Raw genomic sequence first — 23,139 nt, 5'->3', positions numbered from 1 at the left:
TTCAAGCAACCAATTTTCAATTTATGTTAGTGAGTGCAATTGTAATGTGCTCAATCAAGACTTTTTCTTCTCAAAACCAATTGTGATCATATAAATAAGCATCAAAACATAATCGATTCAACACATTTCTCAATGAACTAACTTCCAAGCCAATGGTTGCAACACTTGCAACCATTACTTAGTTCACCTCTGTTTCACTCCTTCAAGTGTCTGCGTGCATCACAATTTGAGGCAAGGGTTGTTTTTTTCTAGTGTTAGTACTAGACTTGCACAAAGTGTTTTAGGTATTCTCCAAGGTATTGTGTTCTTGTCCCTGATAGATATTCACTCTTGATGGTGTGGTCCCATTGGATAGAGTCTTGTGGATTCCAAAAGTAGTTTCTACCTTCTAGGATTTGCATGATTGAGTTAGATGCTAGATTTGGCATCTAGTCTAGATGTCCAATCTAGAGAGTGTGTTTCGAATGTGGGAACGGGATTACAAGTTCACCTCATAAAAACCAAAATCCAATGTAACAAGCATGCCAAGGAGTGACATGTACCTTGCTGACACTCTTTGCTCACTTTTACTAACCATTATCTTGAGTGTCTTCCTCTCCTTTGCTCACCGAGTTGAAGGGTGTCATGCATCTTCTAGTTCAGGCTTTGGTTCTACCCAAAAGAGAAGTGATAGAATCAATAACAAGCCTAGGCTTATGTTTCAATTCAATCCTTAGCCCAAGAACAAGCCATCGCCTCTTGATTCGATTTCCTCAACTTTATCTTGGCAAGTTTCTTGAAGAGGCAAGGGATTTTATTCTCTTATGGATTGGATTGCGCAAGGTAGTCCTCTCACAAATGTAAGAAGACTATAGGCAGATTTTGACTAAAGCTATGTCATGCCCCTCGCAAGAGTATTGACCAAGGGCATGAACCTTCTTGGGTCGAAATTAGGACCAAACTCTTTGGGCTTTGGTTCATTGTCTTGCATTGCGATTAAGAAGGCCATTGAATCAAGTTGTGCCTCTTTAGAGCATTTGATTGAGAAAAGCCCTCTCCCACAACACGTGAAGATGGTGAAGAGCAAATTGCAAGACAAATGTGTCCCTTTTGACAAGGCATTTGATGCTTTATGCGTCAAATTTAAGGCACTATGCAAGGCATGAAGTACAAGCAAGAGGCATGTGATCGAATTTGAGGCGTCATTCTAGGCATGAGAGACAAGCGAGAGGCCTCCAGCCAAATTCATTCCAAAGAGAGAGGGTATGATGCAAAAGGAAGCAATCAACCTTACCATTCCAAGGTCGTCGTATCCAAGGTCTTCTTCTTGAATTTTAAAGCATGGAGTGGAGCATTTGATCATGTCTCAAATCAAAGGCACATCAACGTGGTGCATTTGACTTGGTATTTGATCCAACAAAGCATTTTTTCCTGAACACTTTGCCTTCATTATTTCAGGGTAGTTGAGGCGGCACAAGCACAAAATCATCCCACTCTAGTGAATCAAGGCATAAAGCATCAACTCTTAGAAGAGAGCTGGCAAGGACTTGATGCCCCAGTCAATGCTTTCCTTGGCATTGGTTGCTTGATCCAAGGGAATCAATCTTAGATTGCATTCAATCCGAGGAAGCCAAATCTATACCCACTTCTCACTAGGTGTTCAATCACCAGAGCCAAATAATCACCTCTAGCTAGGCATTTAAATATTGAAGGCTAGTGTTCAAGTTATGACATTTGAGAGTATGCCAGTGGTTACTCAAGTATAGGCTCACTACTCAAGTGTTTACACTTTTGAGTGTGGTAAGGGCCAAATGTTTCAGTTATAACACTTGAAAGTAGGTTGGTGGTTACTCGAGTATAGGCTAGTGTTTGAGTTATAACACTCGAGATTAGGCTCGAGTATAGACTCACCACTTGAGTATAGGCTAGTGTTCAAGTTATAACACTCGAGAGTAGGCTTTACTGAAGTATGGACTCACCACTCGAGTGCTTACTCTTTGAGTGTGGCAAGGGTTAACTCTCACTTGAGGTGGCATCTAGTTAAATCAAGTGGCATGATACTAGTCTTGAATTTGAGTGCGGTCAAGTTAGTGGGCTAAGTTACTACTCGAGTGGTCACAATTATTCTTATTTTCTCTCTTTGTATACTAGATAATGTTCTTTGAGCCTTCGTATTTGTTTGAGAGTGAGAAAAAGGATGAGGGAGTGAATGAGGGATTGAAACAATGAAGCTTCTCCTCCATTTCTCTTCTTCTTCTTCTTCTTCTTGGTGGCACGAAGAAGAGTGAAATGACAATGGATTGAGAGCTTAGCATGCAAGAGGAGCACATTTGAATTGTGTGCCCATCAAGGTCTCCTTTAACAATTTAGTACAAAAAGAAGAGTGAGTATTGGTGGGTCAAATACTTCAACTTTTGAGTCCGCATTGTCTTCTTGCTTTCTTGGAACAAAGAGTGGGAGGCATAAATGGGTCAAAGCTAGACTACGAGCTAACTACATGAGAGATAGTCATATTCCACAATAAAGAGAAAACTCTTAAAATAATAAGAGTCTAGCCAAAGTCCCACCATTGCACAAAAGCTCAATTGAGAGCTCATGTCTAGACATCTTATATGGTACTTAAAGTTCAATTCAATTGATCATTTAGCATTTTTAGTGGGTGGCATAAGGAGGAGGACCCCAATTGCAATCAAGCTTCATTGGCTTGCGAATTATTCTTGGTGTCTAGAGGAGATGTTTGCATTTCAAGGCTAAATTTACATTTAACAATTACATTCTACTTGAATGCTTATTCTTAGATTATAGAGTTAAAGAATCTTTGAGTATAAACAATCTCTAGGTGGTTATATAGTAAGTAAACATAATGATAAAATCACATATATATACATGATATTGTAATATATACACATATTTTGTACTATTGAAAAGTATTAACTTATTTGTTAATTATAAGTAAATCTTATTTATTGTTAAGTTTTATTCTATTGTTGATTTTTTATAACACTAATTTATTTGATTAGATCTCTTTTATAGAAGTAACATTATAATATTAAATTTAAGTTAAACTTTTATTTGAAATCAAAATAAAGCTTTGTTATTGAAATGCTATTTTCCTTGGGGGATGTGAAGTTTTCTTTTCTTTTTGGGACTTAACAATTAGGATAAAGAGGCCAAAATGAGGCCCCCTTGCTTGCCAACCACCCTGAATATGAAGGCATAGCACCCCCATATTGTACTTACTTCATCCAACCTTGTGCATGATAGTTCCTTGCTTTAGACATGATTTTTACTAATGTGCTATGTTTTTATTAGTTTAGGACTTGTAACGTGCATTTATTCTCAAAGTTCCCACCGTCAAAAATTGAATTGCCAAATACTTTTGAGACATATAAAAGATCATGTGATTCAATAACATTTATAGATTCAGCCAAGATCCACTAGCTCAAGAAATAGAGGGACGGTGTAATAAACCAAAGGGCAAGGGTTTCGTTCTCATGGGTAGCAATGGAAACACCTTGTACAATGTAGAAAGAGATTATGGCTCCATTTGGTTTGTCACTAAGATGGACATTATAACGGGAGCATATGTTAAGTTGGTGGTTGAAGGTTTGGGCCCTCTTGAAAACAAGTCTTGATGTAAGCCTTGATGTTGGATGAAGGCACCTTGTAGAATGTAAGAAGAGATTATGGCTCCATTTAGTTGGTCACCAAGATGAATGTTGCAATGGGACCATACATTGAGCTACTAATCAAAGATTTGGGTGCCCTTGATAGCAAGTCTTATGTAATCCTCCTCGACATTCAATATTGGTATAAATCCTTTGAGTTGGTGGTGCGAAGGTTTGGGCATCCCTCGAGAACAAGTGGTAATGTAAGCCCTGATATTTGATGAAGGCACCTTGCACAATGTAAAAAATTATGACTCCACTTAGTTGGTTACCAAGATGAACATTGCAATGGGACTATATGTTGAGTTAGCAGTCAAAAGTTTGGGTGCCCTTGATAACGAGTCTTATGTAAGCCTTGACACTCAATATTGATTTGATATAGATATTTTCACATGTAAAAGCACTATAGTTGGTAGTGAAAGGTTTGGGCGCCCTTTGATAACAAGTCTTACGTAAGACTTGACATTCAGTATTGATATATATCCTTTTGCATGTAAAAGCACTTATAGAAACCGCGGCCGCGACGGCGGCGAGGCCCGCCCCTCCCCCAAAAAAGAAAAGAAAAGAAAGAAAGAAACTCATTGACCTTTCCCTCCCATTGAAACAAAGCCTGCAATGGGTTCTTGGGCGGCACCAAATTGCTTCATATGGTCACAGGCCAATTATATTTGACCCCTTTACCCTAAAAAGAAGAGAGAAAATTTCCTGAGAGGGGGAGGGGGGTGTGCGTTGTATGTTATGTGCGTATATGCCATTCATGTACATGAATGTGTGCGCGTGTAATGTCGAGCTTTTGAATTTGTGCTGTTTGGTTTTGTGGCGATCGCATTTGCATGTATAAGAAGGCTCTCTCTCTCCCTCACTCACTCGCAATTCTGCCAACCTTCGTCACTCTCTGCTGCAAACACTCCCCCTCAGAAGAGAGCTGCAGCAGGGATCCTTCCATCTCCGCAGACACACAGAGCTCTAAAACGCAGGACCCCCGGACCTAGCTTCTCTGTGCACCTCCAAGACTGGACGCATCCTGCCAGGCATGGACTGAGAAGGCCACACCAGCAGTCCCAGGCCTCGTCCAGTAAAACAGGAATTTCCTGAAACCCTAGCAGAATTTCTCGCACTAACGCACCGGTGGTTTCCCGCAGTGACATACAGCCTGCGAATTTCAGGTCTCATTAGCTTCCTTTTCTATGCGAATTGACAGTTTCTCTGGAAGGTGCTCTGCCTTCCCACAGAACAACAGGGATTCCCTGAAACCCTAGCAGCCCTTCTCGCAGTAACGTACAGGGGATTTCTCCCAGTGAGATACAGCCTGCAAATTTCAGGTCTCAGTCACTTCCTTTTGTTAAATGTGAATTGGCGCTTCTCTGGAAGGACTTGGCCATGACTAAGACAAAGGTCAAAGGAAGCTTTGTTTGCAGTCCTGTGCAGAAACATGGAAGCGATCACCTGCCTGACGGCGATTTCCTCCCTTTTGTGAGAGTTGAAAACAAGAAGAAACGGGCTCCCCGCGGCCACCCGGGAAGATTCAGGCAACAGGAGTATCGTGTGGGTGTGTATGAGGAGGCTCGTGTCAACTCTGCAAGCGAGTTTGAAACATCTTCAAGCAATGATCAAGATGAAGAGCCGGAGGATGAGGATGAAAATGAGATTGGCATGTCTGGAGCTAGATCTGGGTTTTTTGATGGGGAGACTACCAATGCAAAGGCATCTGCTGCCAGGCGTGGTAGTGTAAGGCTTAAGGTCACACCATCTAAGTTCAAAGAATACTCTCCTGGCCCAGCTGAAAAGCTGCCCAGACCACGGGAACAGTCGCCTTTCGTGGTTGAGAAACCAAAGAGCACAGAGGTAAAGGACATAGGCAGCTTCATCACACCTGCCGAGAAGTATTACAAGAAAAGGAGTGCAATGCATCTTGATGAATCAACAAGTTCTAAACGCCAAGTCATAGCAGGGGATCATTTTAGACTTATGAAACCAAGAAGGGACCAGATTATTGCTCCTCCATCACAGCAATCAAACTGGGATTCAAGAGAGCAGCTTCATGGTGAACTCAAAGAAGCTCTAAAGGTGACGAGACTGCTTCATATGCATTTATACACAGCTGTTCCTCTCACACAATGGTTGATGCATTATGGAAAAAGGTAGTGAGTCAAATGCTCAATGATATCTAAGTTCACTGATTTTTATTGTCTAGGTTGTTAAGAAGATCATGAAGATGGAGGCAGCAGAGCCTTTCAACACCCCTGTTGATCCAGTGGCTCTTGGAATTCCTGTAAGATGGTTTAGAGATTGCTTGTAAAGCATCTGAAATTTTTTCTCTAGCATCAAACTGCAGAGGCTATAGTCTAAACACACATGGTGTGATTTTACAGGATTATTTTGATATCATCAAGAAGCCCATGGATTTGGGCACAATATGCAAAAATCTCGAGAGAGGAACCAAGTACAGGAACTCTCAGGATGTTTATGAAGATGTTCAACTAGTTTGGACCAATTGCCGGAGCTACAATCGAAAGGGAGATCCTATTTTGGAACTTTTAATGAGAGTGAAGAAGAATTTTATGAAATACTGGACTGCTTCTGGTTTATACACAGAAAAGACACCAGGTATTATAGTAATGATGCTCTAGAGATAATTATGCTACTTATTTGCTGAATATTTCCTGGAAAGACATAATCCTAGGCCATTTTCTTAGCTACTTTTGGAAAGTCTAATGAACATGGCACTTCTGCTTTGTGGCATTGCTTGATTTTAAATTCCTTTCTTTTGGAATAAGGTGGGACTGAGAGTAAGGGTAGTGATGTGAGACAACATTCGGATGAGCTGTTGCAAGAAAGAATGGAGGATATCAGTAACTTTGATGGCAAGAGTCATAAGTTTGAAGAGCTTCATAACATCTCGGTGTACAAATCACATGAAAACAAGACCAAAAAGAAAAAGGAGGATCAACAGGATGGTTTTTTGAAAGAATATTCAGGTTATACTGGGCATTTGGCAGAAGGTATATCACCGATTTCCTTAAATAGGATGCTATCAATTTAGCTAATTATGTTGTTGGCTTTTATCACAATAACGAATGCTAGTTTGCTCCTCAGGTTTAATGTTGGTAACCTCTTCTTGTTTTGCTTGAAAATGGAAAAAAGGTTTGTTTAGCTTTTGCTTATGTTATGTGTGTCATGGCAGCTAGAGCGACTGGTATAGGAGCAGTCTTCAAAAAGCTAGCATTTTGTATATTGTCTTGAATGGGCATTGGGCATGCTTCAGTAGAGAGACTAGCATAGGAGCAAGTCTTCAAAAAGGTGGAAATTCTGGGGAATCACAAGTGTTCTGGTCAGCAAGGCTACAAGGCTATGCCCATCTTGAGATGAAACTTGAATAATGGTTCAGCCTTTCATCTTGCACTATCAATCAGATTTATTGTGAGTCTTAGGGAATTGGGAGACAGCTGAGGAAGGGACTTTTAAGTGTGCCGCCTAGCCTCAACAATTTGTGCACTTGCATTGACTGTCTCTTGATGGCCAGTCAGATTTCTGTGCACATAGCTTCAAGCAACTAAAAATCATAGAAGTGCTGTGGTTGGTTCTCCAGTATTTTCCTGTTCAAGCTTTTTTGGACAGATATTTTAGGATTAATTAGTTGCTGGAGCCAGAGTAGTGTTAAATATTGATCTACCCGTTTTTTCAGGACATGACAGGGAGTATGAAAAAAAGTTTGATGGATGGGAAAAACCAAGAGAGAAGCCTGGAACTATTGACATTACTCATCGCAAAAATACCGACTTTCAAAGTACTCCTAGCAAGTCGCGGCGAGTGTCAGGGTAATGTGCATGTCCCAGAAAACCTAGCTACATCTTGAGGTGACTCTCTTTTTTAAAACTTGGTGGTTTGCAATTTGTTTTCATGTTTTGCAGGACGGGACACCATAAGCCTGATTGTTCATGTGTGGTATGCACGGGTGTTAGGCGTAAACTTGCTCGTGAGGGAAAGCTTGGAAACTCCGCTGATAATAATGCCAATGCAACACCCAATCCACAAGAAAGATTACTTGTCAGATTAAGGACAGAGGTATTGACAGAAAGAGGAGTGATTTGTGTTAAACAGGCTGCAGAAGTGTGATTAGCAGAGAGTACTTAGCCGGTTAAAGTGTTGTATGCACCTATTGGCATTTGTGTCATGTTATTGCTCCATTGAGTTTTCCAGTATTGATTTTTAGTGTGACAATTGACATGCAAATCTTGCCATCGTAGGACAAGTTCTTGTAACCAATTTAGAGTCCAGGATGAAGCCTTACTAGTGGGGCTTAATATCAGCATTTTTATATGGATTATGAAACTTATAAGAAAAGCCTAGTTCAGCATTCAATCTAATCAAAGGCAGCCTAGGTCCTCGTTTACCATGAGAATGTGCATGAACATTGTAGCATTCAATCTAATCAAAGGCAGAGAATATGCATGAACATTGTATGCTTGTGTGGGAGGGATAATGAACAGCAAGTTTAGTTGCCAGCCTGCAAGAGCTAGACTGCTCACTTTTTTATTGGCGAGGCTATCTTTTGCATAATCAAGAAGCAAATACTGTACTAGTGCAAATATGTGCTCGATTGGAAGCACAAAGCATCCATTTGATTTAAAATGACATAGCCTAGAGTTTGTAAGGCAATAAGTATCATGACTAAAATTTACTCCGAGAACATGGAGGACATGTAGTGTCATGGGGACATGGAATTTTAAGATACTTTAATCTTGCCAATAACATTTGATTAAGTTATTAATAAAATGTGCAAGGTTGTTTAGCACATGTGATACATATGGTAGTTATTTCATGGTAACAAGCCAAGGACCTCGAAGATATGTAGTGGGTGTCAAAGGCAAAAGTTGTGATAAGCTATGCTAGGTATGCTTTAGGGGTTAGTTGGTGTCAGTTGTGACCCTCGTGCAACTATTTGGCCAATAAGTGTCAGTAATAACAATAGGGACTAGCATTAATTACCCTAGCACAGTTGTTTGGCCAATAAACACCAGTGGTGACACTAGGGACTAGCATTAATTAATTAATTAATGCCAGTCTAAGGGTCAACAGAGGTTGGGGACCACTCTAGGTTGCAAATGGTCGGGAATAAAGGCTCACTGTGCCTTTTACGATGTTAAAGTGTGCACACATCCTTACACTTACACTTAATATATATTATCAAAACCTAAAGTGGTACACTTTGTCATTGTATCAAAAACTTTGAGTGTCGTGTTCTCACTCTCTCTGCTCACTCTATACTCTAAACTCGGCACTCAATCTGATTTGCACTTTGTCTCGATCCTTGTACACTTGCCATCAAACTGGTATTACAGCACAAGGATTGCACACTTCTCGAAGCTGGATAGGCAGAGACTCAGTAGGTGCAAATTGGAGTTAGTAGTTGGCTGCCTAATGGAAGCAGTTGGAGTAACGGGCACGGATTGTGTAGTTGACAGGTGTAGCGAGTAGGGGCCAGATAGCACGTGACGAGGTAGGCGATAGGAAGGCGGCACAATCAGGTGCAACAGACGTGCGCAAGTGACAGGTTGCAACGATTGGGCTAACGGACTAACAAGGCGGGATGTTACAAAACGTGACAATTTGACTCAGAAATTGCAAAATTGGTGCAAATTTGCTTGGGAATTTGGGGCTTTTCACATTTTAGTGTAAGAATTTCATCGGACCCGAGAAAATTGGGGATTTTAATCGAAATTTGTGCACATCAAACCTAAGAAAATTGGGGGATTTTGCAGAATTTCATCAATTTGTGCAAGAATTGCCTAGTATATGCACTTGGGTACATGTATTGATGCAATCTGAACGGATTTCCTCTAACAATTTGGGGTTTTTTGATCAAAATGATCAAATTTGTGCTCGGGAATGCCTTCAGAGCAGAAATTGTAAAGTGAAATTTTGGGGATTTCACATGTAACTGGTGACTTGGTCTCTAAATGTGTCAGTAAATTTGGGTGGATTTGCCTTTGAAAATTTGGCGCTTTTAATCGAAATTGTCAAATTTTACTCAAAAATGCATTTGGAGCAGAAATTGCAGCAAAATTTTGGGGATTTCACATGTAATGGGTACATTGGCCTCTAAATGTGGCTAGAATTGCTCATGGAGTGCAGTAGTAGACATTCTCTAATTTTTGAAATCAATTTGCAAATCTGAGATTTCTGCAAATTTTTGATTTTCATTGCTGGTTGATACTTGCAATGTACCGTGGTCACTTGAGTGACATTTGGGCTTGCATTTGTTGACTTTTGAGTCAATTTAGTGCTGCAAATCATGGCTGGAAACAGTGACAGCAACAATCTTTTGCACATCAAGAAGCTTGAGGGTGAACATAATTTTGCAATATGGCAAAAACAATGCTAGAGCCTACAATGTCTTGGTGCAGAAGAAACAGGTGAAGCCTATCAACGCGAAGGGAATAAGACCAACAAATATGGAACAAGAGTGGGATGATTTGGATGAGCTTGCATGCTCTACCATTGAGCTCTCAATGTCAGACAACTTGCTCTTTAACATTGAGAAGTTGAATTTAGCATATGCAATGTGGCAGAGACTTGAAGAATTGTATGCTCAAAAGAGTGCATGCAACAAAGTTTATTGGCTGAAAAAGTTGGACTTTTGTATGAAGGAAGGTACAGCCATGTCTATACATTTGAACGAGTTTAACTCAAATTTCAGTCATTTGATTGCTTTGGATTTCCATATCCATGATGAGTTCAAGGCTACTTTCTTGCTATGCACTTTGCCTAAAAGGTGGGATACTTCTAGGATAACCTTGAGCAACTCAAATGCTTAGCTGTTATATTATGATGTGGAGAGTTCTTTGTTGATGGAAGAACTCCACATGCAAAATAATTCAACAAACAAGTCTTCTAATGCATTGCGCACTAGGGGTAGATTTCAATAAAAGGGCAGCTTTGAAAATAGAGCATGCAACAAGTCTCATAGTAAAAATATGGAGTGTCATCATTGTGGCAAGAAAGAGCACTACAAATGGGATTGTTTTCAATTGAAGAAAGAGAAATGCAAGAACAAAAACACTGAAGACAACAAGACTGAGAAAAAGGACAGCCAGCTTGCAAAGAAGAGCAGTGTGAAGATAGAGGAGGTAAATGTAGTCACTCATGAGAATGATAGTGACGATGATGTATTTCTTACTTCTTCTTTGAGTACACATGCATTGATTGCAGATTCTGAGGGTGACATGCACACTTGGATACTTGATTCATGTGTGTCTTTTCATATTACACCACATCATGAGTGGCTTTCTGACTACAATGGTGGTGTACGTAGTGTTGTCTAGGTAGGGGATAACTATGTATGTAAAATTGCAGGCATTGGTTGTGTGAAATTGGAATTTCAGCATGGCTCCCTGTTTGTTTTGCATAATGTAAGGCATGTATCGCAGCTCAAGACGAGCTTGATAAGCACAAGGTAGCTAGATGACGAAGGCTATTACACCACCTTTGGGGACAACAAATGAAAAATTTGTAAGGGCTATCGCATTGTTGTCTAGGGCTCCAAAAGTGGTACTTTGTATCCTTTGCATGTATCTAGTGTGCGTGACCATGTAGTCGCCATAACCGAGCAGCTAAGTGTTTCTTTGTGGCATAGCCGATTGAGACACATGAGTCAAATTGGAATGAAAGTGCTTTCTCACTTGGGTTATTTACTGTCTTTGAGGTAGGTTGATTTTGAAGTATGATCATTGTATTTATGGTAAGCATGCTTAAATGTGACATAAAAAATCTATTTCTCTAAATTCTTTACCCTTGGACATGGAGATGTATGTCAGATGCCAGGGTTATCTCTAGGGGGAAAAAAGTATTTCATTACTTTTGTTGATGATGCCATAGGCAAAGTATGGGTTTATCCAAACTATTGTAAAGACAAAGCCTTGGATAAATTTCAAAAATTCTTGGTACTTGTTGAAAATTAGACCAACAAGACATTAAAGTGTCTTCGCTCGGACAATGGTGGGGAATATGTGTCCAAAGCCTTCAAGACTTTTGTGGTAGCAAAGGAATTAAAAGGAAGCTCACCGCACCTCTCACAATCCACCCCAAAATGGTGTTGTAGAGCATATGAACATGACCATTCAATACAAGGTCCATACAATGCTGTCACATGCTGCTTTACCTCATGGACTTTAGGTAGAGGTTGTTATGACAGCCGTACACTTGATTAATCGATCACTAAACAGGTCTTTGGTAGGGGAAGAGTCCCTCAGGAAGCGTGGTCAAGCAAGCCACCTTCGTATGCTCACTTGAGAGTGTTTAGCTGCAAGGCATTTGTGTACATTCGCAAGGAAGAAAGCAGCAAACTTGAGCCAAAGTCCTGTAAATGTATTTTCTTAGGATATGGTGATGAAGATGAAATTGGGTATCGATTATGGAATCTTGAGAAAAGACAAGTAGTATGCAGCAATGATGTTATCTTTTGGAAAGATCGCATGCACAAATAGCCTGAAAAGACAGAGGTAAGAAGGGTTGTATTCCTAGAGGATGTACCGATAGGACAACAAAGGATGCCTGCTAGACAGCAGCAAATACCTGCTGTAAAATACTAGGAATGATGCTGAAAATGATCAGCAAGATATTGCCTATGATGTACCACAAATTCAGGATGAACAGATGCCTTTGGAACAACCGGAATCAGTTGTACAGCATGCAGACCTTGCAGAACAACAAGCTGTTAATACAGATTTGCAGGTTGAATAGCCAACAAATCTTGATCATTGGTCCATAGATCGACCAGAGTGCAAAGACATCCAGATGGGTTTGTTTCTAGTGTCAATTACGTGGCTGATTATGTCATGTTGACAGATTGTGGTGAATCGTTATGCTTCCACGAAGCAATGGATAGAGAAGAAAACAAGAAATCACATAAGGCTATGCTATGAGAGATGGAATCTCTAATGAAAAATGACACTTGGGATTTGGTGTATTTGCCTAAAGGGCAAAAAGTGCTACTATGCAAATGGGTTTACAAAATGAAAGTCACTTCTGGTTCTTTGCCAAAGTACAAGGCACGGTTGATTGCTAAAGGATACAAGCAAGAACATGGAATTGATTTTGATGAAATCTTTTCTCATGTAGTCAAAATGACTACTTTGCGAACCATCTTGGGCTTGGTTGCATATGAAGATATGGAACTCATACAGATGGATGTTAAGACAACCTTTTTACATGGTGATCTGCATGAGGAGATCTATATGCAGTAGCTTGAGGGTTTTTTTGCAAAGGGGAAAGAGCACATGGAATATAAACTCAACAAAAGTTTGTATGGGCTGAAACAGGTACCACGAGAATGGTATCATAAATTTAATACATTTATGCAATCTTAGGGATTCCATCGCTCTTAAGTTGATCACTACTTATACACCAAGAAGGCAGTAGATGTCAACCTTATTCTCTTGGTTTTGTATGTGGATGATATGTTGATTGCAGGCAGAGATGTTCATGCGTTGGACTCCTTGAAGCAAAGCTTATATAGTAGCTTTGATATGAAGGATCTTGGTGAGGCCAATCACATTCTTGGCATGTGTATACTTAGGGACAGATCAAAGGGTCCTCTCTATTTGTCACAGTAGGAGCATGTTACTAAGGTTTTGTAGTGTTTCAATATGGAGGGGGGAAAGCCATCGGTGTACCATTGCCTCCATATGTGAAACTTAGTGCAGATGACAACCCTATATCAAATGATGGAAAGGTTGAGATGACTAAGATTTCTTATGCTTTAGCTGTTGGTAGCTTGATGTATGTTGTGGTTGCTATACGTCTTGACATTGCATTTGCGGTAAGAGTGGTTAGTAGATACATGGCGTATCCTAGCAAAAAGCATTGGGAAGCAGCGAAGGGTATCATGAGATACCTTAAGGGTACAAAGGATTTGTGTATGTGCTTTGGGAAGCAGAAGTCATTTGTTGTTGGCTTTACAGATGCAGACTATGCTAGTCATCTTGATTGTAGGAAGTCTACTTCAGGATATGTGTTAATATTCATAAGGGGAGCAGTCTCTTGGATATCCAAGCTGCAAATTGTGTTGCATTGTCTACTACAAAGGCAAAGTATGTGGTTACCACTGAGGCATACAAAGAGGCTTTATGGCTTTCACGTCTAGTGAGAGAGCTTGGCATTACTAAGACTCTTGTCCTTCATTGTGATAGTCAGAGTGCTATCATACTAGCACTGAATCGTGTCTTTCATGCAAAGATGAAGCACATATAGGTCAAGTATCATTTTATTAGGGATGTACTTAACAACAAGAGCATAGAGCTTGCCAAGGTACATACAGATGATAACCTTGCAAACCTTTTTATAAAGGGTCTTTCAGCAGAGCCATTTGCTCATTGCCGCCAGATGATATACATAGACTTAGTTAATTCTTTCCTCTACCTTTAGGCATGCTGCCTTTAGGTGGGAGGTGGTTGAAAATAAAGGCTCACCATGCCTTTTATGGTGTTCGGATGTGCATGCATCTTTACACTTGTACTTTATATATATTATCAAAACCTAAAGTGGTACACTTCATCATTGTATGAGAAACTTGGAGTGTCGTGCTCTCACTCTCTCTGCTCACTCTACACTTTGAACTCTGCACTCAATTTGATCTGCACTTTGTCTCGATCCTTGCACACTTGCCATCACAAATGGCCTAGTTGATTTAATTATGGATGGACACATTTAATTTTGGGTAGGGTTAGAAGGGTTAAAATTAATTTTCAGGATGATTTAATTTTGAAAATTAATTAAATGGTTAGATAATACTAAAAAATGGGTTTATAAAGTTGCCATTTGGCAAAAATACCCATGCAAACTGAGAAACGTTTTTGAGGGTTGGGTCTTAGCCATTCAGTTAGTTTACAGCTTGGGGGAGAGAGAGAGAGAGAGAGAGAGAGAGAGAGAGAGAGAGAGAGAGTTACTGGTTCATTTTTTGATTAGAGAATAGCAATTTGCTGTAGAAGATAGCCATCTGGGGCCTCAGCAAGCAAGGGATAGTAGGGAGACACCTTCTAGGGGGTGGCATCAACACTGTTGATTAGGTGATAATGTTTTGGAAGTGTCTGGTAGTAGGTGATTGCATTAAATGCAGGTTGGAGCACGCAATAGACAAATTTTAGGGTTTTCTCACGAAGGAAATTAGATTTCTCTCTCATCTTGTTGTAAATCTTAAATTGTTGTAGAAAGTAGGGTTTGACAGACGCCTTGGGACCCGTGCCAATAAGAATAGGCATTGTACATTGAAATCAACACTTGAAATTCTTGGAATTGACAGGGATTTTAGATGTCAAGTCATCCAATGTAAATTGGAGCAGCATTTGGCTAGTTGGTGGTTTCATTTGTGCAAGTCCTGGGTGAAAATCAAGGGGCAATTGGCCCAAATTACTTGCTAATTGTAGGTACAGCAAGGGGCTTTTGGATCTACAAAGGAGATTGTAGAATCTTAACTTGTACATTGTCCATTAGCAATCAAAGTTAAAGAAATACCAAAAGGGATACCAGTTTTGGGGCCAAGCAAGTATCTATTGTCCAAGATTGTTAAGATAGTGTGTGCATTTCAGTTTATGCTCGGTTATTAATTACTGTAATTAAGTACTTGATCAAGTTTTACCACCCTATCTGAAGAGGAAGATTGGTTTTATGGTTTCATCACGTGTACCATCAATTCCCTTTACTTGGTGGGCTTGAGGCACATGATTGTAGGTCAAACACTTTGCTCTAGTGCTGGAATTGTATTCAGTTGAGCATTACATCAAGAATATCATCGTACAGTGAAATGCAATGAGTAGTGATGATGGCTCTCAGTATGGATACTCACATGGGGAAGAAGGAAATGTAATGCCTAATCTTGGACAAGACTCAGACCATGGACAACAAGTTGAAAATGTTATTGTTAAGTAAGTATTAGAAATTGCCAATTCTATGGGCTGTGCCCAATGTTTTAGTCTTTAGTTCTTTTTCAGTTCTTAGTGTGAACACAACTAAAGTTATAAGTTGTGTCACCACTCTTAGAGTTAGAGTTAGAGTTAGTTAACTCTAGTTGAGTTAGAGCTAGGTCTATCTTAGACCTATCTTGTACCTTTCATTCTTTCAGCTCAGTAAGTATACTCTACTCTTTTGCTTCAGCACACTCTCATTGTCTCTCTTTTCTCTCCTCCATAGCTGGCTATCATTTTCCAACAGTAAGATGCGGGGTCTTCAAGGCATAATGAGGTTGATGACCAGTAAAGTGAAGAGGAATTTGATGACCATTTTAAGAATCAGGTGAGGATAGTAGCAAATCTCTTTGCTGAATTGGCAAATGATCCTCAGTTTACCCGATTTTTGAATACTTTGAAGAAGGATAGCAAGGGAAGAATAAGTTATCTTCTACACCTTTGGGATAGTAAGTTGCATCGAAGGAAATGCCAAAGCCTTCATTTGAAGGTCCCAAGGATGCTATGGGAGCCTTCATTTGAAGGTCCCAAAGATGCTATGGAAGCAAGGAATGCAAATGCAAGGCTATCATGAAAGTGCTAATCCAATGGATTTTGGACAGTCGGGCATGCATGCTATGATGGTGTAGCTAGGATACTTTGGTGGTAGCACAATTTTTCATGATATGGTTGGAGAGGGGCTGCATATAGGAATGTATGGTACAAATCCCTATGGTATGCAGCAACCAATGCAAGGTGTGCAAGACCCAATGTATTCGGGTATGGTTGGAAATATGCAAAACCCTATGGATGGCAGCATTGGCTTGATAACTAGGGCACAAAGTAGCATGTTTGGTAATGCATTTGCACCCTCAAATGCTTATGGTGCTCATGGTACTAGTAATGCATGCAATGTATAGGAAAATGTATCTTAGTATGATTGGTAGTATGCAAATTCCCATAAAGAGTCACGTTGCAATGGTTTAAAGTATGGAAAGAAGAAGGTTTCCTAATGCATTTGGTGCTCCTAGCATGTCAGGTATACATGAGGGGCTAGTCATTTGGATGCAATGTTGCATATTAGTCAAGTTGGAAGTATAACAGTGTGAAATTATAAAGCATTGCAATGCTTAAGGGAAAGAAATGCCTATAACCTAGTGGAGGTTTGAGACAAGTAAAATTAGAAGTAAAATTTCCATATGCTTCTTGGTGAAGCTTCATCATTGTTTCACCAATAGATGCAAAGTGAATGGAAGAGGATGACTTGGTAGACTCTTCAATTGTTGGAGCTCTATTTAGATGCCTTTTAGTTATAGCTGACTTGAGTTGGGGGGGATTCAGCAGAGCAGGGTCCGGAGTATTACTTGATGCTCAAGGGGGAGGTAGCACTTTCACTTTGTCGGTTGTGGATAGTTCTCGTTACATATGTAGTGGATCTCGGATGTATTGAGCATGCATCCAAGGTGCTGTGTTGACAATATGTTTGCCATGATGTCACTACTTTACTAGTCATTGTGAGGTGTATGCAGATGAGTATGAGTTTCACTTGGGCATTGAAACTATACTTTTGCATTAGTTTATGATTAGTTGTACATGAGCTTTTGCCTCAGTTTTAAGATCAAATTTTGATAAGCTTCGGCTCAAATTTTGATCAGTTTGAGAACTGTTTATGGTCACTTTTGGGATTAGTTTTCCATCAGTTTTTGTATCAATCGCAGATCAGTTTTTGCAATTAGTTTGTGATTAGTTTCAAGTCACATTTGCAATAGTTTTTGATTAGTTCTTAGATCAGCAAGTGATCAGTTTTTGATCAGATTATGCTCAGTTTTCAATGATTTACAGCTGGTTCCATGGACAACAGCATGTTAGTAAATGCCATTGACAGTTTCAGCCATGGTTTATGCTAAGAATATGCTTTACTATGGTTGTCGAGTTAGAATAATTGAGAAACATGAGTTATGGATGCATCCAATGGGTTTATAGCAACAGTTATAGGCTAATTCTCAGTATTATTTGATGTTTATGTTGATTGGAAATTTTTAGCAAGGTTTCGGGCATGTGGTATGGTTGGACAATAGTGGCTAATGTTGTGACTATGATGCTTTATGGAAATTCTATTAAAGTATGCTTTTCTTTTGGCACAATGTAGTGCATTTAAGGATGATTGCAAGGATTTCAAGGGAGAGGTTTGTCACAGGGACGTGAAATTTTAAGATGCTTTAATCTTGCCTATGATATTTGATTAAGTTATTAATCAAATGTGTAGGGTTGTTTCACACATGATGCACATGGTAATTATTTCATGGTAATAGGCCAAGGACCTTGAGGATGCAGTGGGTGTCAAAGGTAAAAGTTGTGATAAGTTATGACAACTGGGCTTTGGGAGTCAGTTGGTGTTAGTTTTGACCCTAGCACAGTTGTTTGGCCTATAAGTGTTAGTGGTGACACTAGGGATTAGCATTAATTAACTAATTAATGCTAGTCTAAGGGTCAATAGAGGTTAGGGATCACTCCAAGTTACAAATGGCCTAGCCAATTTAATTATGGATGGGCACATTTAATTTTGGGTAGAGTTAGGAGGGCTATAATTAATTTTTAGGATGATTTAATTTTGCAAATTAATGAAATGGTTGGATAATGCTGAAAAGTGTGCTTAGAAGACTACCATTTGGCAAAAGTGCCCACGTAAATTGAGAAAACGTTTTTGGGCTTTAAGTCTTAGCTATTCAGTTAGTCTATAGCCTAGGGGGGAGAGAGAGAGAGAGAGCTGGTGGTCCATTTTCTGATCAGAGAAGAACAATTTGTTGCAAGAGATAGCCATCTGGGGGCCCTAGTAGTAGGCAGAGGACAGCAAGGAGACACCTTTCAGGGGGGGGCAACAACATTGTTGATCAGGTGACAGCATTTTGGAAGTGCTTGGTAGTAGGTGATTGCATTAAATGCAGGTTGGAGCAGGCAACAGGGCAGATTTTAGGGTTTTCTCGCGAAGAAAATCAAATTTCTCTCTCATCTTGGCTTTCTTTTACCTTCTCTAGTAACTTCTCAAAAGATCTCAGCGTTTCTTAGTCGTTCTTAGCAGATCTTAGCCAAATTTGGTGGAAAGTAGGGGGATTTTTACTGTAGACTCTAAAATTTTGCAAAAATTAGGGTTTGATAGCCACATTGGGATCTATGCTAATAGGAATAGGCATTGTATACTAAAATCAGCACTTGAAATTCTTGAAATTGGCAGGGATATCGAATGCCAGGACATTCAATGTAAATTGGGGTAGCATTTGCCAGTTGGTGGTTTCATTTGTGTAAGTCTTGGGTGAAAATCAAGGGGCAATTGACCCAAATTGCTTGTTGATTGTATGTATAGCAAAGGGCTTTTGGATCAGCAAAGGAGATTGTGGAATCTCAACTTGTACATTGTCCATTAGCAATCAAAGTTAAAGAAATACCAAAAGGGGCGCTAGTTTTGGGGCCAACCGGGTGTCTATTGTCCAAAATTGTTAACGTAATGTGTGCATGTCAGTTTATGCTCAGTTATTAATTTTTGTAATTAAGTGCTTGATCAGGTTTTACCGCCCTATTCGAAGAGGAAGGCTGGTCTCAAGCATGATAGCAAAGCACAACCCTCGCTAACCGGAACTCTTAACTGGTGGAAGGGAAACATACCTTGGGTGTGGGCACACTCACCACCCAACCACGATGATATGAAGAACTTAATCTCCTCCATCAAGCCACAAGCTAAAGCATCATAACATCTTGATCTGTGTGTGATTGGGCCACACTAGACTTTCTTAGCATTTGAGCTTCCCCACTCTTGAATTTGCTTGTGAAAGTCTCTTAGAGGTGGTCTCTCCTTGCTAACCCTCTCTTCCTTCTAAAGGAAGAATATTGGAAAAAAGCATATTGTAAAAATTGTTGTTACACTAAAGTGGACCAAACCCCTAGCTTGCCTATCCACTATGCATGATTAGAGTGTCCACACGACATTCTTGACTAGTTTTGAAGAGTTTATGCTTGAGTTTTTTTGAGCATGTACTCTTTAACTCATTTGTAAGCTTAGAAGTAGAATTGTTAAAGAGCCACCTCGATTGGTTGAAACCAAAAGTTTGGAGATTTATTGTGAAAAGCATCTCTATATATCAAATGGATCTCATGGGCCACTCTATTTTGACAATGCTATCGATACTAGAAGCAAGCAGCAATTGTCCCAAAGGTTCAGGCCTAAGCATTCTTTTATGATTACCATGCTTTGCTTGTTAGCTTTGTACATTTCATGGATTTATGCATTGTATTTACGGGCATTTCAGTGGGCACATAAGAACGCAGCTAGGTGGGCATTGTAGCTAGCTGGGTGGCACATTTCTCTCCATGGGAAGATGGCTTTAGATTGGCCAACCTGCTATTCCAGGTGCCTCCAAATTGGCTGACCTGCTGCTATCTTTGGTTATCTTTTGCCTATATATAGTCCCACTTCTCTTGCTCCATCTATCATATCATTTGCTGCATGTTTGCATCTTGTTGTAGAGAGGGAGATTGGGAGCACTTTGGTGGTCATGCAATACTTATGTGGTTTGTATTCATTGTACCTATGGTTTGTTATTACATTCTATGGCTGATTATCTCATTCTTTGAGTTAATGTGTTCTTTCTTTCTAGTCAATATTTAGCAACTGCTTTCTGGTGCTTCTGTTCTCTTGAACTGTTGAACCTTTGATTGTGGGCTTATTGACCGTCTTTTTTCATATCACCATTCAATGGATCCTCCATGCACTAATATTGATGGTAAGATTAAAGGGCCAGACTATTGGACTTTGAGTGCAGCTATGAAAGCCTGGTATGAAAAGGTCCTTCCAGTGTCCGATTTGTCATGAAGAAAAATAAACCGACATGTACTGAAATACCTTCATGCAATGTTATATTGAACTAACAAATTGTGCAATTGAGAAGCCTAGATGGGTTTGATCCATGCCTTTTGCTAGCCTTGCCGATCCCTCTTCATGCAGGTTGTCACCCTCTATGGTCAACCTTAGACCATCGAATTCAAGTCTATTGGTACTATCTAGACGTTCATCCTTTGAGTGATCTAGAGTCAAGACTAGTTATGCAACATGTAGTCAGCTCTACTCAAAGCTCATTTGGTAGGGATATTCCTCTTTGAAGTGCCTCCTTGGTATGGTGATGTCATCACTCCAATAAGTTTTGAGCATATGACTTCTATGATATTGTAGTATGGATTTATACTCAGGTTACAAGGAGGTTGCCATCTCATTTTGGTGGCATCCATGATTGAGAAATGGTTTCTTCAGAGAGGGGTGTCACAAAGAAGAAGAAGGAGGGTCAATGCTACTTTTATGGAAAGTAGGGGGATCTCTGCAAGGATTGTAAGAAGCTGGTGGCTTTGTGGAAGCAAAAGGAGAAGGGAAAGGACTCCACTAATTCTTCATCATCCTCAGGTTCCGAGTTAGATTGTGGTTGTGCGGTGATGATCGCGGCACCATGGATTAGTCTTCTAGCCCTAGTGGTGTTTGTTGAGCCAAAAATGCATTATATATTGATTAACTCTTTATTACATCCCATAACTTAATTATCACTGAACATTCCTAGAGAGGTTTTGTGTCCCATAAGCCAAACCCTAATTTGGGAGGATCCACTCATCTATATATAGGAGACAGCCTGTCCACTTAGCAACAATCTCGTTTTCAGGTCTTCCTTCTATTGGCACCAAGTTCTCCATTGCTGTCTACACGCCTCCTTGGTGGGTACATCAATTTGTGGTGGTGGTCAGCTCTCCTTAGCTGTCAACGGTTTGCTGGCCTCTTGATTGGCGTTTGCTGATCAGCGACAGTTTTCAGTCTGCATTCGACTACTTCCAGCCATTGCCTATTGTCAGAGACTCCTTTTGTTCTTGCGTTTGTTGTTGCCAGCCCTCTAGTTATTTGTGTTTGTAGCATTTAGATAGTCATCAGCCCTTTTCATTCTCCCCATAGGGCACAATTACTTGAAAGGCCACAAACCATATCTTCTTCCCTCACGACCCCCCCAAAAAAAGTTTAATGTGGTTCCATTTGCCTTTGTAGGACTTGGTAGGTCACTAGGTAGCCGAGGAGCACCCTTTGTCTGATGCCTTGTTCTCTGTGGGGTGACTACTTGGACTCCCTTGGTAAGATAACCATTGCATTTGTAGTCTTGGTAGGCCATCAGGTAGCCGACGTGCACCCTTTGTTTGATGCCTTAGTTGCTTTGGGGTGGGATGCCTTGGGGGCTTGACCTTTTCTTTTTGGCCCTTTTTGGTTCTAGTTTTGGGCATGAGAGGGGTGTTGAGCTAAAAATTCATTACCCATTGATTAGTTGTTTAAAACAGCCCCAAAACATGAAATTATCAAAAGTTTCATTGAATGGGGAGTGGTTCTAGAGGGTTTCATAAAATGGGGAGTGGTTTTAGAGAGTTTTTGTGTGCTACATGCAAAACCCTAATTTGGGAGTATCCTTTCATGTCTAGAAATAGATAGGCTTCCCACCATTCAGCCCCATCCTTTTGGGCAGGTTTCTCACTCTATTGTGCAAATTTCAGCCATTAGCCACTTGCCATTTGCTGTCTAGCCATCATCAACTGCAGCTTATCACCATCCAGCCATGGGCAGCCTATTTCCAGCCATTCCCTTGTTGTTTGGAGGTCTCCATCTGTTGCATCATCATAGCACCCAATTAGCCAACGTTTTTAGCATCTGGTACCAAGTGACAGGCTGCTGCCATTTCTCCCCAGGTGGCTACTTGTAGAACTTGCTTTTTTGTTGTCCAGTAGGCCACCTACATTAGCACACACCTCTCTTGTTGTTACTTGACAGTTCTTTGCCTTAGGTGATTAGTTTTAAGCCTACTCTAGTGATACTGTTGCAAATCAGAGTTGAAGGCTTAAGAGAGTGTGCACAAGAGGGAGAGAGAGAGAGAGAGAGAACTCAAGTACAAGACAAGATCTTGTTTAGTTAGTTGCTCAAAGTACAACTAGTACACTCCCCTCTACATTGAGTGTGTACTTTAGGCTATTTTTATAGCCACTGGAGGAGTTAGGGTTAGGGTTTTCCCTGTCCTCTAGCCCTTTTACACCTAGCTACCCTTATTCTCTCTTGTGTAAGGAGAGTTTCTATGCTTATCTTTCAACGCCTCCCCTCAATGCCAAGTGGCATTGGATAAAAAACATAATAGGATGCCTCCCCTTAATTCTCAATGAGATGCCTTTATAAATCAGGCTACAAGAAAAGGTTATAGGTAGAGAGTGTTACAAGACTCAAAAGAGTCGGTCACATGTGGATTGGGAGGCAAAGTTGACCTCCAATTCCTTAGGTACTTCTGGAACACTGGGACACTTACTGGTGATATACCCGGTCTTTTTACATTTATTGCACTTTATTTTTTCAGGATATTTCTTACAACAGTTGCTCATAATATGCCCCTTTTTGTGACAGAAGGAGCACTTAGTAGAAGTTGTATGAACTAATACTTGTTCACGGGAAGTAAATGCTGAAGACCGTTTAGTATGGTTTCTCTTCTCTTCATCGAGGC

The 23,139-nt window shown here is 40.2% G+C and overlaps 1 protein-coding gene across 1 annotated transcript in view; it reads left to right on the top strand.

Moving 5' to 3' along the window:
- The first annotated feature begins 4,365 nt into the window (after window positions 1–4,365).
- Window positions 4,366–23,139, top strand: part of LOC148026918 (uncharacterized) — a 31,709-nt gene continuing 12,935 nt past the window's right edge. The window contains exons 1-6 of the mRNA XM_087691440.1: window positions 4,366–5,714; window positions 5,842–5,919; window positions 6,020–6,254; window positions 6,425–6,649; window positions 7,333–7,465; window positions 7,559–7,712. Coding sequence (XP_087547566.1) covers window positions 5,028–5,714; window positions 5,842–5,919; window positions 6,020–6,254; window positions 6,425–6,649; window positions 7,333–7,465; window positions 7,559–7,712 — 1,512 coding nt within the window. The 5' untranslated portion in view covers window positions 4,366–5,027. The remainder of the gene's footprint in view (window positions 5,715–5,841; window positions 5,920–6,019; window positions 6,255–6,424; window positions 6,650–7,332; window positions 7,466–7,558; window positions 7,713–23,139) is intronic.

The sequence above is a fragment of the Lygodium microphyllum genome, chromosome 13, assembly GCF_053477565.2.
Source record: "Lygodium microphyllum isolate KBCC chromosome 13, Lygodium_microphyllum_v1.1.10, whole genome shotgun sequence".
In the NCBI taxonomy this organism is placed as follows: Eukaryota; Viridiplantae; Streptophyta; class Polypodiopsida; order Schizaeales; family Lygodiaceae; genus Lygodium; species Lygodium microphyllum.
This window is presented reverse-complemented; position numbering and strand designations above follow the sequence as displayed.